General features: G+C 42.9%; 2 protein-coding genes across 6 annotated transcripts in view; both read right to left on the bottom strand.

The window, feature by feature from the left end:
- PKD1L1 (polycystin 1 like 1, transient receptor potential channel interacting) overlaps window positions 1-1317 on the bottom strand; it is a 177506-nt gene extending 176189 nt beyond the window's left edge. Inside the window, exon 1 of the mRNA XM_063609574.1 lies at window positions 1050-1317. The gene's annotated coding sequence lies outside the window, so the exon portion shown is untranslated. The remainder of the gene's footprint in view (window positions 1-1049) is intronic.
- Window positions 1318-3362: 2045 nt separating this feature from the next.
- Window positions 3363-18115, bottom strand: part of HUS1 (HUS1 checkpoint clamp component) — a 23926-nt gene continuing 9173 nt past the window's right edge. For 2 of the 5 annotated variants that reach the window (XM_063609581.1, XM_063609582.1), the window contains exons 6-8: window positions 15761-15860; window positions 14346-14465; window positions 3363-11692 (exon numbers count right to left, since the gene is read on the bottom strand). In XM_063609581.1, the coding sequence (XP_063465651.1) occupies window positions 11610-11692; window positions 14346-14465; window positions 15761-15860 (303 nt within the window). In that variant the 3' untranslated portion in view covers window positions 3363-11609. The remainder of the gene's footprint in view (window positions 11693-14345; window positions 14466-15760; window positions 15861-18115) is intronic. The other 3 variants (XR_010113700.1, XR_010113699.1, XR_010113701.1) reach the window with 3 other exon arrangements.

Raw genomic sequence — 18115 nt, 5'->3', positions numbered from 1 at the left:
CACATGCTGACATGTCCCTTCCTAGCAAGACTGCCAGATCACCGTCATTTCCATTCTGTTCCTTGAGGCAGCTTGTGGACCTCTACTCATTTACCTTTAGATATTCTACATCTTTTTTTTATTAACGCCCTATCCCCACTCCCAGCCCACGCTCTGGGTCCCATCACACTCACGGAGACAAACACAGTGCTTGGGCAAGTTTTTGTAACTAATTGTGGTGAAAAGAAAGAAAAATTGGTAAGATCTTAGTAGAATGTCAAACTTACCATCCTTTGAGCTGGTCCCCAGAGCGGGCTGCACCAAGGAGAGCAGGGGCAAGGCTGCGATCAGCCCCCTCCACCCAGGTTGCAAGCAGGCTGCTCCCATGGGGCTGCTGATCAGCATTCGAATCAGGGGTGGCTTTGGGGAAGTGAGCGCAGGTAGAAAGCCCATAAATGGATCCTGAAGCAACAGGGACTGGCCTTGCTCCGCCCCATGGGCTGGAGCAGTGAGCCTTCCCTGCCTCCATTAGCATGTTGGGACAAGCAGCCAATCATAAGCACCCCCGAGAAAGAAATCTCCCGCCCAGAAGAGCTCTGGGGCGTTAGCCTCCCTTCACCTCAATATGCTTCTGGGCTGTTTCCTCTGAGATGAGTATGTCCTAAGTGATGTTAATTTGCAGGGAAATATGTGTCAATCATCTGTGAGGCTCAATAGTAGCTCCACTAAAGAAAAACAACATAGTTATTGAAGTATCATGATGTTGTGAAAAATAGCTGAGTGCCCTGTAATTTGCAGTGGAAGGGCATCATGGGACACTTTTAAAGCCATTGTCAAGTTAGAAAAGACAAATTTGCTATACCTGAGACTAAAAGTAGGTACTTTGTCTTATATAAAATCCTCAATAATTTGAATTATAAATGGCACCTCTCTTCTGTAGTCTTCCGTGCTTTCCATTGGCTTCAAAATAAAATTAAATATCATGGCTTGATATTTAAACACCTTGATAGGCTGCCCCCAAATGCCTTGGGTCCTTTGGCCACTTGCAGTGTAGGGGAACATAACCATACCCTAATTGTTCTCTCTCTGCAAAGTCACATGCAGCAATTCCACTGAAGGAATGCGATGATCACAGTAGGAATCATCTTTCAGCACTACAGAGTCTGGTGATCACTTTGATTTTTCCGTCTCAAAAGTACATTACAAATAGGGAACTGCCATAACCACCTTTGCAGTTATTTTGTTCCAATGCAACTGTTAAGAAAAGCACAACACATGTATTATATGGGGTAATGTTTTAGGCTCTCAAGCACATATTTTGAGTAGTATACAATTATCCGTATCATCTCAGCTTCCTCACCCTCACCCGCCCACTTTGTTTTCATCAGTCTGTCCTTTCGTCTGCAGTGATTTCTCCACACTGATTATTTGATATAGATAACTGATATTTCATAAAGTATGAACAGAATCCTCTTAGGAAAGGACTGCTACTTACGTGAGCCCAGATCGTATGACGGTACATGCCAAGGCAGACCCAGGACAAGTCCCATGGAGCTGAGTTGGAGCACCACTGTTTCTCTTGGTTATTTCAGACTTGTCCAGTGTGAAGGGAGGCCCACCTGTCATTTTGGACAGGTTAAGCCACCAAATATCTAACAATCACACTGGGCATTTCTTTCTAGATTTAAGACTGCATACTCCAATAACTGGTAAAGTCCCAGGTAGGAGCTGCTTTGGGAAGGCCAAATTTGAACTAGGTGAAGTGTTAATGAGGAAGTCCAGCATCCCATCAAGCACTTCCCTCACGAGGGCCCCTTATGTCCTCTGCCTCCTTGGCAGGGTTTATTTGCAAACAGTGAAAGAAGTGAACAGAGAAAAGTACAAAAACACAAGGTAGACACCCTCCACTCAGTTCTGGTTCTCACTTCTGTCTGGTCATCTGTTTTTCTTCCCCTGTAAGGGGAGGATCCTCTCCCAGAAGACTTCACTAGAATTTTCTCTCAGTAAGGAAGATAACCAAACAGATAATTTTAAATTGAAACTAGTATGGTAAAAAGTGGTTAGTATATATATGTAGATTCCTTTAAATTTTTAAATAGCTTGAGGTTAGAAATGCAGGGCTCTCTGGTCACAAGGTTTGAGCCCTAAGGTCACTGGATGATGTCATGGTGTGCTAAGACACGCCAACCAAACCTCTATGAGCCTCGGAGGAGCCATGGAAGTCACCCAGTCTGCACTGTGTGCTGCCGTGAACTGGCAGCCTCTGGTTAGCAGCATATATTCACTGAGAAAAAAGCTAATTTTTGCTTGTTTTGTTTGGTAAGGCTTATGTTATGGTTTGAGTGTGTCCCCTAAATTCATATGTTAGAAGCTTGGTCCTCTGCAGTGGTGTTGGGAGGTAGAGCCTGATGAGAAGTGATGAAGTCACAAGGGCTCTGCTCTCATGATGGCTTAATGCTGTTACCATAAGAATGAGTTGTTATCAAAGATGGTCTGCCCCTCTTGCCTCCTTTCTGTCTCCTGCACCCACTTCTGCCTTGTGCCCTTCTGCCAGGGGACAATACAGCAAGGAAGCCTTCACCAGATGCATCCCCTTACCTTACTTTGGACATCCCAGCCCCTAAAACTGTAATAACTCTCTTTTCGTTATAAATGACTCAGTCTGTGGGAATCAGCTATAACCACACAACACAGACTAAGACCGCTTATAAATGCTCACATTTTACACTTCCCAATTTAGAAATCTGCCAATGAGTAATGCTATTTTCTCTTATTCCAACCACCACAGGTGGTCAGCACGTTTAGTCACTGTTAGAGAAACTGTCTCAAGAGGCTGAATGACTTGCCCAAGACTAGGACGCTGGAAAGAGCCAAAATCCATTCCCAGGTCTTAGGGTGTGGAATTCAGCATCTTTCCAAGCTACACATGCTGGTTATGGTTGTAAGATTGGTTCATTTGGTGCTACAGGCCAATAGGACCTAGATTCCAGGAAGACGGCTACATTTTCTCGTGCTACCCATAGGGTCATCTTCCTTACTGTCCAGTGATTTGTGAAGTCCTGTGCGTGGCTGGTCTCTCCTAGGATCTTTTAGCCTAGAACTTAATAAGTGGTCATTCTGCCTTCACTGCAAAGACTGTTACAGATACTGACTGATCCTCATCCGTGATGGGCCCACGGTAAAAAGAGATGATTCTGCAATGTGGTGCCACCTTATTGATCGAGACTCCAGTATTCTAAACCTGGCATAATATCAAAGTGACAAATAAAAAGTTTAATTTTCTATTTATGAAAATAAGGATGTGCTGTGAGAGGAGTCTGAAGTCCAATGTTCAGGAAACTGTAATTGCCAAGTGAATGTGTAAGGCACTCAAATAACAAATATTTATTATTTAGTCCCTTAAAAATAATTTACTTTATTACAAAGATAGTAATACAATTTTTAGAAAATGTAGGTACAAACATTGAAATAAAAACACTCATAAATATGCAGATTTAAATGTCAGCATATACCTTCCTGATCTTTTTCTATCATACTGTATCTATCAACATCTGACCTGCTTTTTTAACTATAAGTCATATACATTTTGCCATATCAGTACACTTTTTTCTGTAACATTATTTTTTAGAGCATATCAAACCATAGTTTATTTAACCAATCCCCAATTAATTCATAATTAGAATATTTCGTGTTTTTCCAGTATAACAGTTCTAGAACATCTTTGATTATAACCTTTGTGTAAATCCCTATAAGTATTGAGTCAAAGGAGACACACATCTTTCCAGGCATTCCATGTAAAATAAATACTAGACTAGACTCCAGGAGAGTGGTATCAATTCAATTCCCAATAGCACTGTCCCAATGGGGCTAATTTATCTCCTTTTTAATCTCAGGGTATTTCCAGCTACAACATACCATTTTTTATCTCTTGATTCAACAATTGTACTTACAAGAAGCTCTAAAAATCCAAAACTGAAGCTTCCGTTTAGACCCTCCCTATTACAATCCATATGAAAGTACAGAATTCGAGAGTGACATCAGCAAAATGGAGTGAAAGTTCCTGGCTTCTCTCCCCACCACATAATTTCAACTAGCAAATACCCAGTGGCAAGATTATTGCCCTGAATATCCCAGAAATTGGGAGTGAAGCTGTGACAACTCACTGGACCACAGAGCCAAGAAAAACCATGATCAGAGGGTAAAGAGAATGGTTCTGTTTGATCATGACACCCCACTTAGAGAATTTCTCTGGAATCACAGTTTCTACAGTGGAAAAAAGAGCGGGAGGTGGGCATTCACCTTCCCCACCATTCTGAGACTCTTCACAGGGGTACACTATGGTCCTTTCCCACTGGAAGCACTGCAGATGCCAGCAGGGTTAGCCTGCTAGGTGTAAATTAGAAACAAAGAATGGGGGTGGGGCTCACAGCAATCAACAAACAAATCACAGAGCGGACTGCAGGGAACCTGGGCTTAGGGCACCATTTGGCACTACACGGGCTGTAGCGCTCACGGGCTTAAAGACCAAAAAAGACAGTATGCTTACAATTTCTGGACAGACCTACTGTACAAGGACAATCACAGACAAAGCCAGATTGCAAAGACTGTTTATAAATACCTACATATTCAATGCACAGATATCAATGTATAACTACAAAGATGAAGAACAGTCAGGGAAACATGATGTCACCAAACAGACAAAGTGCCAGTGACTGACTCTAAAGAGGCAGAGATATATGATATTCCTGAGATAATTCAAAATAGCTGTCTAAAGGTATAAAACTCCCTGGTAAAAATAACTCAGGAACTGATAACCAAATGATGATGATGATGAACAACCCGGAGGACTGGCTGAATTCGTTGCTCAAACCAGAGAAAAACACTGTCCTACTAAATTATACTATTTTAAATAAATTGATTGGTCATTACTATCAAGCAATTGAAGTAATTTGTCCAGATACATATGAAGATGAAGGTTTTGCTCAAATTCAACTGAGATTTAAAAGCTGAATTAAAAGCTATTCAAGAGCCAGATGATGCATTAGTGGCTATGGCAAACTGCAAGACATTTGCTTTTGTGCATCTATCTTTTGCACGGTTTGAAACGTCTCAAGGTAATTTCAAAAAAAGTAAACACCTTCTTCATAAAGCCGTAAAATGTGGAGCAGTACCACTAGAAATGCTGCAAATTGCCACGCAGAATTGAAATCTCTAAGTAGCTGCTTTCAGAGAAGGAAAAGAGTTCATCAACATTGACAAAATTAACTACCCAAGAATCATTCTGTAGTTCATTGAACATTTACAGAATAGGAACATGCTGTAATTAGGCAATTAGGCAAGAGAAAGAAAAGGCATCCAAATTGGAAAGGAGGAAGTTAAACTGTCCCTGTTTACAGATGACATGATCATAAGTGTAGAAAATCCTAAAGGCTCCACCAAAAAAACTGTTTGAACTAAAAAACATCCAGTAAAGTTTCAGGATACAAACCCACACACAAAAACTAGTATTATTTCTTTTTTTTTTTGAGACAAGATCTCACTCTGTTGCCCAGGCTGAAGTGCAGTGTTGCAATCACAGCTCACTGCAGCCTCAACCCCCTGGGCTCAACCAATCCTCTCATCTCAGCCTCCCAAGTAGTTGGGACCACCACACCTGGCTAATTTTCGTATTTTTTGTAGAGAAAGGGTTTTGCCATGTTGCCCAGGCTGGTCGCAAACTCGCGAGCTCAAGCAACTCACCTGCCTTGGCCTCCCAAAGTGCTGGGATTACGGCCATAAACCATATCATTTCTATACATTAATGGTGAACTATACGAAAAAGAAATCAAGAAAATCCTATTTACAATAGCTACAAAAAAAAATATATATATATATATCTAGAAATAAACTTAACCATGGTGAAAAACCTCTAGGAGGAAAACTATAAAACACTGATGAAAGAAACCGAAGACACAAATAAATGGAAAGTTATCCTGTGTTCATGGATTGAAAGAATTATTTCTTAAATGTTCATACTGTCCAAAGCAATCTGCAGATTCAGTGCAATTCCTATCAAAATACCAATGACATTCTTCACAGAGATAGAAAAAAAATCCTAAAATTCGTATGTAACCACAAAAGACCTTGAATAGCCAAAGTAATCTTGAACAAAAAGAACAAAGCTGGAGGCATCATAATACCTGACTTCAAAATATGCCATAAAACTAAAGTTATAAAAACAGTATGGTACTGGTATAAAAACAGATAGATCAACGGAACAGAGAACCCAGGAATAAATCCACACATTTACAGCCAACTGATATTCAACAAAGGTGCCAAGAACACACACTTATTGAAAGGAAAGGACAGTCTTTCTATAAATGATGCTGGGAAAACTGAAAATCCATATGCAGAAGAATGAAATTAAACCCTTATTTCCCACCATCTACACAAATCAACTCAAGATGAACTAAAGACACAGATGTAAGACCTGAAACTATAAAACTGCTAGAGGAAACACAGGGGAAATCCTTCATTACATTTATATGGGCAAGAATTTTATGAACAAGACTTCAAAAGCACAGGCAACAAAAGCAAACAATGGGCAAATCAAACTACATCAAACTAAAAAGCTTCTGCGAAGAGACAACCTATCGAATGGGAGAAAATATTATATTTGCAAACTATACATCCAACAAAGGTTTAATATCTAAAATATAAAAGGAACTCAAACAACTTAATAGTAAGAAAACAAATAACCCTATTTTAAAATGGGCAAAAGACCTGAATAGACTTCTCGAAAGACAAGCAAATGGCCAATGGGTATATGAAAAAATGTTCAACATCATTAATCATCAAGAAAATGAAAATCAAAACCACAATGAGATACCACCTCAGTCACCTCATACCAGTTAAAATGGCCATTACCAACAAGATAAAAGATTAGCTTTGTTTGGGCCTTTCTTGGGAAAAAAAAAAAAAAAAAGACAGCAGTGTTGGCAAGGATGTGGAGAAAAGGAAACTTCTGTACGCTGTTAGAGGAAATGTAAATTAGTATCCCCATTAAGGCAAACAGTATGGAGGTTCTTCAAAATATTAAAAATAGAACTACCATACAATCCAGCAATCCCACAACTGGGTATTTACACAAAGGAAATGAAATCAGTACATCAAAAAGACATCTTGCACTCCCATGTCCACTGTAGCATTACTCACTATAGCCAAGATATGGAAGCAACCTAAGTGACCATCAAGAAATGAATAGATAAACAAAATGGACATAACAATGGAGTACTATTCAGCGAAAAAAAAAGAACAAAATCTTGTCATTTGCAACCACATGATTGAACCCCTGGAGAATATTATGTTAAGTGAAATAAGCTGGGCACAGACAGTGCACGATCTCACTTATATTTAGAATCTAAAAAAGCAAATCTCATAGGAGAGAGTAGAATGGTGGTTACCAGATGCTTAAGTGTTTGGGGGCAGCGGGTAAGGGAGATCCTGGTCAACGATATATAATTACAGTTAGATAAAAAGAATTGCTGGGTGTGGTGGCTCATGCCTGTGGTCCTAGCACTTAGGGAGGCTGAGGCAGGCAGACTGCTTGAGCCCAGGAGTTTGAGACCAGCCTGGGCAATGTGGCAAAACCTCATCTCTACAAAAAATACAGAAATTAGTCGGGCACAGTGGCACACACCTGTGGTTCCAGCCACTTGGGAGGGTGAGGCAGGAGGATTGGTTGAGCCCAGGAGTTTGAGACCGCAGTGAGCCGTGATTGTACCACTACACTCCAGCCTGGGGGACAGAGCCAGACCCTGTCTCCCCCAAGAAAAAAAAAAAGAGCTAAAACCCAGAATAGGCAAATATATAGAGACAGATATTAGACAGGTAATTGCCTGGGGCCAGGAGGTATATGGTGGGGGAGAGCAGAATAAGGGAGGAGAGAAAAATGAAAAATGATTATTTATGGTTAAGAAGTTTCTCTATTGGGTGATGAAAATGTTCTAAAATTGATAGTGGTGATGGTTGTACAACTCTGAGAACATACTAAAAACCACTAGACAGTCTATTTTAAATGGTTGAATTGTGTGATTTGTGAATTATATCTCAATACAGCTGTTTTAAAAGTACTGAATTGTTATCTCTTCAAAACGATGGATGCTTTGATAAATTGGCAACACACACTAAGAACATGAATGTCATTAAACACCTTTGCCTAGAGGCTGAAGCAGAATTCCAGCCCCAAGACTACTGTTGAGGCCACATTCTAGGTCCCCAAGAGTGGGCTCCTTCACACCAGGCAGTCCCTCACTGTAAACTCAGCCTACAGACTTGATGGCTAAGCAGTTCCCTGCTGGGCCAAGGAAGGGCTGGAAGAGGACGGCAGGGCCACTTGGATGCTAGCCAGGGGCAACTGGAATGGGAAATTCTTAAGTGTCTCCGATATGGCACAGAATGACTTCAAAACTGAGCTGATAAAATTCTTGGATAAAAAGAATTGCTGGGTGTGGTGGCTCATGGCTGTGATCCTATCACTTTGGGAGGCTGAGGCAGGCAGACTGCTTGAGCCCAGGAGTCCTGGGCAACGTGGCAAAACCTCATCTCTACAAAAAATATAAAAATTAGTTGTGCAGGGCCGGGCGCGGTGGCTCACGCCTGTAATCCCAGCACTTAGGGAGGCCGAGGCGGGCGGATCATGAGGTCAGGAGATCGAGACCATCCTGACTAACACGGTGAAACCCCATCTCTACTAAAAATACAAAAAATTAGCCGGGCGCGGTGGCAGGTGCCTGTAGTCCCAGCTACTCGGGAGGCTGAGGCAGAAGAATGGCGTGAACCCGGGAGGCGGAGCTTGCAGTGAGCCGAGATCGCACCACTGCACTCTGGCCTGGGCGAAAGAGCAAGACTCTGTCTCAAAAAAAAAAAAAAAAAAAAAATTAGTTGTGCACAGTGGCACACACCTGTAGTTCCAGCTACTTGGGAGGGTGAGGCAGGAGGACTGCTTAAGCCCAGGAGTTTGAGACTGCAGTGAGCAGTGACTGTACCACTGCACTCCAGCCTGGGGGACAGAGCCAGACCCTGTCTCCCTCAGGAAAAAAAAAGCTAAAAACCAGAATAGGCAAATATATAGAGATAGATTTTAGACAAGTAATTGCCTGGGGCTAGGAGGTATATGCTGGGGGAGAGCAGAACAAGGGAGGAGAGAAAAGATGTGCCTACCAAAAGGAAGTGAGGCTGAGCCCAGGGCAGGCAAGGCATGGGACTGCCTTATTTCACCCTGGCATTTAGGAAAGTACTCCACAAACCACAAATTCTTATAAATCACAGCCAGTAAAAGTATGTCTCAAAATCCAGAAAGCTATTTTAAAAAAGGTCTCAACACTTTGAGATGTCAGTCTTGAAATAAGTTAATTTTTCAAATTATATTCATTCCTCTAAATGGATTAAATTGCCATTTCTGTGCCCTTCTCTAAGTCTGTGGTTTTGTACCGGCTCCTGCCATCATTTTTCACAGCTCTTTGAGGAGCAAAGAGGTGGAGGACTTGGTAGACACTAAGTAGCAAGTTGTGATAAGAATCAGAAACAGACACCAACTTCTTGAATCTCAACTAAGGTTTCTTTAGCCACATTCTACACAAAGATAAAGTCTTAGGCCATTCATTAAAATCTTCAAACTTCTGTGTATTTGATAATAAACATCATATAGAGCAAATGGTTAAGTCACTAATACATTCTCTTTAACAGCAATTTCAGTTTTATAAAACTACTTTCAGATATTGTTTCATTTTGTATCGTGATTTTTAAGTTTTCTCACTGCAGCTGGAATTTTGTTACGAGAGGAGAAAGGGTTTAAAAATCAAAATGGTGTCTTCTAATTTTAAAATGTTAATTTAATAAAATATTCCATCCTATTTAAACATTATTAAACATAGGCCAGGCGTGGTGGCTCATGCCTGTAATCTCAGCACTTTGAGAGGCCAAAGCGGGTGGATCACGAGGTCAAGAGATCAAGACCATCCTGGCCAACATAGTGAAACCCCGTGTCTACTAAAAATACAAAAATTAGCCGGGCGTGGTAACTACTATGTGCCTGTAGTAGCAGCTACTTGGGAGGCTGAGGCAGGAGAATCGCTTGAACTTGGGAGGCGGAGGTTGCAGTAAGCCAAGATCGTGCCACTGGCACTCTAACCTGGTGACAGAGCGAGACTCCAACTCAAAAAAAAAACAAACAAAAAAACCATTATTAAACATCAAAAGAATCATTCAAATACACTGGCTTTACCAAAAAACATGAAAAAGCCAAAATATAAATTTTCATGTTAGAAAGTCTTCCATTTCATCTTATCCTAAGTAACTTAGGTCTCAGTTTTGTAATGTGACATTAACATAATGTTTATGGATGGGTGTGATGGCTAATGCCTGTAATCCCAGCACTTTGGGAGGCCCAGGTGGGCAGGTGTCTTGAGCCCAGGAGTTCAAGACCAGCCTGGGCAACACAGTGAGACCCTGTCTCTACGAAAAATTAAAAATTAGCTGGGTGTGGTGGCACACACCAGTAGTCCCAGCTAGTCAGGAAGCTGAGGTGGGAGGATGCCTTGATCCAAGGAGGTCAAGGCGGTGAGCCATGATTGTGGCACTGCACTCTAGTCTGGGTGACAGAGGGAGACCCTGTCTCAAACAAAACAAAAAAACAAAAGATAATGTTTATCATGTCCACCTCCACAGGACAATGAGATGTAATTATAATAGGAAATATGATGGGTATGTTCAGGGAGAATGAGCACATCTACCAGTACTGAATCAGCTTTGATGTTCAGAAACATCAAAGAAATATGGTCTCATCACTTAACATAGATGATACCTTAGAAGTTTCGTTTGTTTTTACTCTAAATAGAAGAGTCTTCTTTCCAGAACGACAGATCCGATGCACTGTGGAAGAAAGAAATATAAGGAATTACAACCTAAACCCAAAACTGTCCCCAGGAAGAAACTAATTGGAATGGCAGAAGGAGCTCCCAGCTAAGAGCTGTGTTGGCTGGGCCAGCTCTCCAGGCATCAAAAGAGGGGAGTGGACTCAGGTGGGCTTGAGTCCTCAGCAAGAGACAGACTCCAAATGCTGCAGCTGTGACACCCCACAGCGCTCTGAGTAACCAAGGCAGTGGCGGTGGGGTGACAGAGGCTGTCCTTTCTGTCACTGGGCTCCAAGGGGCAGGAGCAAGCAGGGTGAACACACTGCAATGCAAGACTAACTGTGCGCTACAGGCCGTGCTGAGCTACAGCCTCTGCCTGGAGGGAAAGTACCAAGCTCCCAGGCAACAGCTTTACGAATTCTGGCTACTACACCATCTAAATACATGAGGATTTTCACAATATCAGTGAGAAATTGTTCTTTAAAGTCTGAATAAATAAATTCTAGCTTTTCAGTGTCTTAAAAACAAAACAAAACAGACATGAGCAACATGAAGTGATATGTTTATCCAACTGTGTGTTGTTAAACCAACTTTTAGTTAAAATGTTAGAGAGGGACAAGTAAGTACAGCGTGTCGATGTGCGGTGCTGTGAGGACACAGACCAGTGATCAGAACACAACGCCTACGGCCTCTCCCATCCTGACAAAGTCTCTGCATGCCAACTTCAGCGACAGGGTGCTAGGACAGTGCAGGGATGAAATACTGAAGGGAGACGTCTTCATGAAGCAGATCAAAATGTACCATCTTGTTATTCACAATATCTGGGAAGAGAAAAGCCATGATTTTAAAGACCTAGTGCAGCACACACATTTTGATCTCTACTTTTTCAGAACAGCATTCCCAGCCTGCAACTCCCATTTTAGACATCTGTCTTCCCTGAGGCAGCTGCAGAGACCACAGTCTCTCATTCTCACTGCCACAGCTGAGGCTGCACCACGGCCCCAGCACTGGCGGCTCCCTGTGCGAGGGAGAGTGAAGCGGCCCAAGCCCTTAGCAAAACACCCAGCAGGCTGGCTTCCTGGCAAACCACATTCACCCACATGAGCATCCTTCTGCAGGGAAGAGAAGCTCCTCACCAGTGAGTGGAGGAACTGTGCTGAGAAGAGTCAAGAACCAGGATCCCCCAACACCTGGGGCAGGCTGTGTCACACAACTGCTGCATGGGATGGATCCCTGCATCTCAACGGTCCTGCCAATCCCGTGAGGGTCATGGGTGATGGCTAAAATCCAAGGCATCAGGCATGCAAACAAGCAGGGAAGTAAAGAGCACATGAGGGTGGGCAGAAGCACACAGTGTGACAACCACTGAGAGCTCGGCGAGCTGCAGCACAGCAGCCAAGGAAAGCTCTCCAGCAGATATGAGTGAGTGACAAGAAACCACGTGTGAGCAGGCTGCAGAGAGGCCAATCCCAGGAGATGGGAGGTTGGGGAAAGGACCAGAAACGACAAGCAGGAAGACAAACATTCTTTAGGAGAGGTGGTGCAAGGGCACAGGAGAGGCAGAGACTTGAGGGTGGCAGGACCTAGCTAGAGGAGGGCACAACTGAGCCGACACCTGAAGGAGACTAACAGAGACAGAAAAGGGGCTTTAGGAAGTTAAGAAGGTATGAGAAGTTCAACCTAGGGTTTTTTAAAAAAAAATTTTTGCTACATCACAATTTGCTGGTCCTCCTTTCTCTGCTACACGTGGGGACACGAAAGTGAATGTTGGGAAGACACTTGGCTTAGTCAACCACCTTTGATAAGAACTCTTGGCCGGGCGCGGTGGCTCAAGCCTGTAATCCCAGCACTTTGGGAGGCCGAGGCGGGTGGATCACGAGGTCAGGAGATCGAGACCATCCTGGCTAACACGGTGAAACCCCGTCTCTACTAAAAATACAAAAAAATTAGCCGGGCATGTTGGCGGGCGCCTGTAGTCCCAGCTACTCGGGAGGCTGAGGCAGGAGCATGGCGTGAACCCGGGAGGCGGAGCTTGCAGTGAGCCGAGATGCGCCACTGCACTCCAGCCTGGGGGACAGAGCAAGACTCCGTCTCAAAAAAAAAAAGAACTCTTCTGTGTTCCCCATCAGCCTTGGATTCAGAAGGTCCCCAAAATACCAAGTTCAAAGACTGATGTTGTGCAGTGCAGGGGCCCCCCACACTCTGTGTTTCCACACTCTGCAGACAGGAGCGGTATTTCACCCTCTCACCATTCACACTGTGCTTGTCAGGACCAAGGGTCTGGGCATTGCACAGGAGCTTGGGAGAAGTGCAGTCATGAGGCCCAGCCCAAACTATGAATAAGGAGTCCCTTTACATGACCTTCAGGCGATCTCCATGCACATCAAGGTTCTCAGAAGCACCTTTAAGGACCCGCACTGCCACATAGCTCCCACTATGCTCAGCCCTAGAAATATGACATTGTCCATGTCAAAGTTCCTTAAAATGCAGCACAGGTACCTCACCCCAAAACTCCCCATGATCTGGCCTAGTCTAGCTTCTCCATCTCTACCCTCAGAGCTGCTTCTCTGGCGATATCTCCTTCTGTGCCCATCACTCCAACTGTGTGACACCTTCCCCAGTTCCCAAACACCCATTGCCCCTCCCATGGTCTCTTCTGATTCTCTTCATGTCTCTCATTCAAGAGGGCTGGTCCTTGACATTGCCACCTAGAATGTTCTGTTCCTTCTCTACAGCACACTGCAGATCCAAAGGGGATGCGGTGTAGTGTTGGCCCAACCTCCCTCTCAGCTCAGCCTGGGAGCTATTCTACAAAACGTGGAACTTCAAATCCAGGATGCAGTCGCTTTTAGGTTGCTGTGATTTCAGTAGTAAGGTGACAAAAATGCCTTGAAAAGCTCTTGGCAGGTAATGCCTTTCTCATGTGTGGTCAGTAGATGAAGTGCGCTGGAGCAGGTGTGTGACCTCACAAGATGGGGCCCAGCCAGAATCAAGAGGCAACTGTTAACAACCAGCAGCCAAGGGACAGATATGGAGCAGCGAATGCAGGCCAGCATAGCCACAGAAAGGAAACAAGGCATCACAAGGGAAAACTTAAATCCTAGCCAAACCGTGTCTGGCACTCTGAGTAAGTCAAATTAGATGACCATGGAGAAGGTGGGATGATCTGCACCCATTCTCCCGATGGCGTCTCCAGGTGTGTTGGCCAACTGAGGCAGCACACAACCCACCTACCAACCAGTGTGGCTGCAGTTTTCAGGCCCTAACAGAATGCCCAGGGGTTCTCTGCCGCCACCTTAGGTACTTCTGAATCTAGGAAAATTTTAAAAACCCCACTGTCCTAGGAAGCTAAAGTCCACATAATTGAGCTTTTTTTTTTGGGATTTATGAGACTATATGCAATCTGTTAGACTAGAGTTGACTGAAATATTTAGAATATGAAAGAATATGAAAAACAAAACAGAGGACACTCACTGCATAAGGCCTTTGTGGGATTTACTTGTTGTCCAGCAAGAAACTGTAGGAGCTTCCTAATATCTATGTGCACTTCAGCCACGTGTTCCACATTTCTGTCTTCATGGGTGCTTTCAGAGGCTAAAATGATAGGAATGCGTTTAAATACAACATCTTCCCACGTAACAGGAAACCTGGAGATACTCAATGCATTTAACTTAAAGAAATGATTCACTTTAGCACTGATTTTAGCATCCTGGAGAAATATCGCAACTTGTAAATGTTGTCATTCATTAAGCATTAGATCCTACTATTTAAAATACTATGATAATTTCCAGGGCATCTTTATTTACAGGGGACTTGAAATATAACTCAATCTCCCTCTTTAGGTCAAAGAAAATTGTATTTATTTGTACTATGTATTTTAAGAGTGAAAATATATACATTAACTAATACAAGGCCTGTCATTCTAAAGTGGAATTAAAAAAAAAAAAGAAAACATCCTTTCTACTTCTGAGAAAGTACCAAAGATAAGTCCCACCTTATGTTTATTAAAAGAAACAAAATGAGTGACATCAGAATGAATCACTTTATACAATATTTTCAAAGTCATAACCGTATGGATTTCACTCTGCTGGAACAGGATGCTCTTAACTAGAAAGCAAAAATTCCTTCCAACTCTATGCTAAAATCTGTGTTTATATTCAAGCAGACTCGTAGTAACTTAATTCTAAACGTGACTAGGGCCGATTTTATTGGTTCTGGCACACCTATGTATCATAAAATGATTTTCTCTTCATCCCCAGGTGTTTCTCCCCTGGTCCTTTGCCTGCTTTCCTGCTCAGGCAGCCCCTGCTACTGTGCAACTGCCACTTTCCAGCCATGATTCTAACCCCCTCTTGGCTTATGACTCACCAAACTGTCCAACCGTCCCCTCTCTCCCCACTTGCTGAACTGACTCTATCGTCCCTTATTACCTTGTATGACATGAGAAATGCGATCAAGTGAAACAGTTTTGCATCTGCTACACTAATTTCATACATATGGAAGTAACTAAAGGAGGAGAATATAAGAACAAATGTATCTACCTTTCTGAATCCATGCCAGGTGAGAAATAGAAATCTTTAGGAGTAGGACAGGAATTGAAGAGCTGGAAAGGATCTTGGAGGTTATTTAACTTGATCCAAATTCTACAGAGGATGGAGACCCTGCACAGATCTGTCAGCTACTTGGTGGCACAGCTTCTCCCCCTGGTGGCTACCTGCCCCACTACACCACAGGGATACGTAGTCCAATCTCAATTCCTTTGTTCTTCACCCAAGCATGAAACAAAGTCAACTGAATTTCAACCTTTTTACATGAAGAGACCTCAATAGGTAGGTTATCTGAAACAATTAACTTATCAAAAGCAAAATATAACCCACTAGAAAACTTACCTAATGGAGGATTTCCAAGATCTTTAAAATGAGTTGTAACACATACTAATTCAGTTTCTATTTTCAAATTCAATTCTCCATCTAGATTTGCTTCAATAACCTGCAAATTGAGTATTTTACATAGTCTTAGAAAAGGAAGACAAAAGGAAAAAAACTCCATGGGTAACAGCTTTCACACAACCAGATGACAAAGTACCCTACAAAACCTCAAAACACCTCAGAGCACATTGAGACCCCCGTGCTATCAGCGAAAGTGAGAAGGCCCAAGAGCCAAGAACTCAGAAATCTCCCAGAAATCTCAAAGGGCAAGTCCCCCTGCCTGCCTCCTGGAATGAAGAACTCAGTGAAGATGTGAAAACAGGTGGAACTCCAAACTCCAAGAGGACTTGCCAGGAGACTACAGCAGCACAAGGGCGGGGCTCTAGGGAGGGCTGGGTGGAGCTGATGAGAACTCCCTCACAGCAGGAGAGAGTCCTGCGCTGAGAAGGAACCACGGGAAGTAAGAGCCTCAACTGAGCAGAATGGGCACCTAGGGCAAAAAAAAAGGGAATGAAACTTTAAATAAAGGAAAAAGAGGGACAGATCTCAGAAAGTCCTGGGGACGTGGTGAGGATGCATGTTTTAATATTTTATGGTTACAAAGAACAGAGAATTCTAGAGTCATTAATTTAGAAAACTATTTTGGTCCACTTTCAGTCCTACAATTTCCTCCTAAAAGAACCAGACAAACCGGCCGGGCGCGGTGGCTCACGCTTGTAATCCCAGCACTTTAGGTGGCCGAGGTGGGCGGATCACGAGATCGAGACCACGGTGAAACCCCACGGTGAAACCCCGTCTCTACTAAAAAATACAAAAAATTAGCCGGGCGTGGTGGCGGGCGCCTGTAGTCCCAGCTACTCGGAGAGGCTGAGGCAGGAGAATGGCGTGAACCTGGTAGGCGGAGCTTGCAGTGAGCCGAGATCGCGCCACTGCACTCCAGCCTGGGTGACAGAGCAAGACTCCGTCTCAAAAAAAAAAAAAAAAAACCAGAAAAACCACCTATAACAGCAACAACAAAAGGACTGTGGTTGACTTCCATATAATGATACTCTGAAAAAAGAAAAACAGAAATTATAATATCCAAATAGCACACTTAGAAACCTAAAGGCACGGCCGGGCGCGGTGGCTCACGCTTGTAATCCCAGCACTTTGGGAGGCCGAGGCGGGCGGATCACGAGGTCAGGAAATCAAGACCACGGTGAAACCCCGTCTCTACTAAAAATACAAAAAAAAATAGCCGGGCGTGGTGGCGGGCGCCTGTAGTCCCAGCTACTCGGAGAAGCTGAGGCAGAAGAATGGCGTGAACCCGGGAGGTGGAGCTTGCAGTGAGCCGAGATTGCGCCACTGCACTCCAGCCTGGGAGACAGAGCGAGACTCCGTCTCAAACAAAAAAAAAAAAAAAAAGAAATGAACAATAATAGAAGCTATGACAGAACAACATAAATCAGAATTAGGGAAGCTCAGACATGAGATGACCAGAGAGCACGCATATAAAACACAGCTGACAGCACAGGAAGTAATTAGAAACATAAGGAAAAATTTCAGAAACAGAAACTAGTTTAGAAGGAAGACTAGAGCAAATAGGCACCACAGAGAGACTAGTAAGAGAAACTGGGATGGAAAGGAGAAAAATAAAATTTACCAAACAGAAACAAAGAGATAAAAAGGATACGACAGAAAATAATAAAGATGGTGGAGAAGACCCAAGCCCTCTGAGTCCCAGAAGAAAAACAAAGCACTGGAAAAGAAATGCTATCAACTATAGCTCAAAACTTTCCTGAAGTGAATGAAGAGTTGAGCCCACATATTGAAAGGACACCACACACCTGGGAATATTAACCCCAGATGGTCAAGACAATTGGATTGAAAGAAAATGGGAAAAATCCCCAGGGTATTTAGTCCCCACTTTCAAATGAATAAATCCACGCTGTGAAACAAAATCAGAATGGAGTCAGTCTTTTTGATAGCAATAATATACAACGGCAGACAATGCAGTGCAGTGAGCCAAACTGACATTATAAACACATGATAACCAATGAAATCCTAATCCTGTGAGTCCTTCTTGAGTGATATGGTAGAGAATAAGTTTTTGATAACCAAAAAAATCATTGGAGAAGTTATAGCATAAACAGTGTGAGCCTTATTTTGACCTTTAGAACCAAAACTAAACAACAGGAATGAAGAGGACAGAATAACGTGTAGTAATAAAATTTTATGCTCTGATGATGTAGACATAATATAACCATTGAGAAACAAGAAGGGGGAAAATGAGAAAAGAATGTGGAAATCAGTATCTTATTTTTATAAAATATAAAT

This window comes from Symphalangus syndactylus, chromosome 9 (genome assembly GCF_028878055.3).
Source record: "Symphalangus syndactylus isolate Jambi chromosome 9, NHGRI_mSymSyn1-v2.1_pri, whole genome shotgun sequence".
Taxonomy (NCBI): domain Eukaryota; kingdom Metazoa; phylum Chordata; class Mammalia; order Primates; family Hylobatidae; genus Symphalangus; species Symphalangus syndactylus.
The sequence above is the reverse complement of the archived record's forward strand: the minus strand, read 5'-3'. Positions and strand labels throughout refer to the sequence as shown.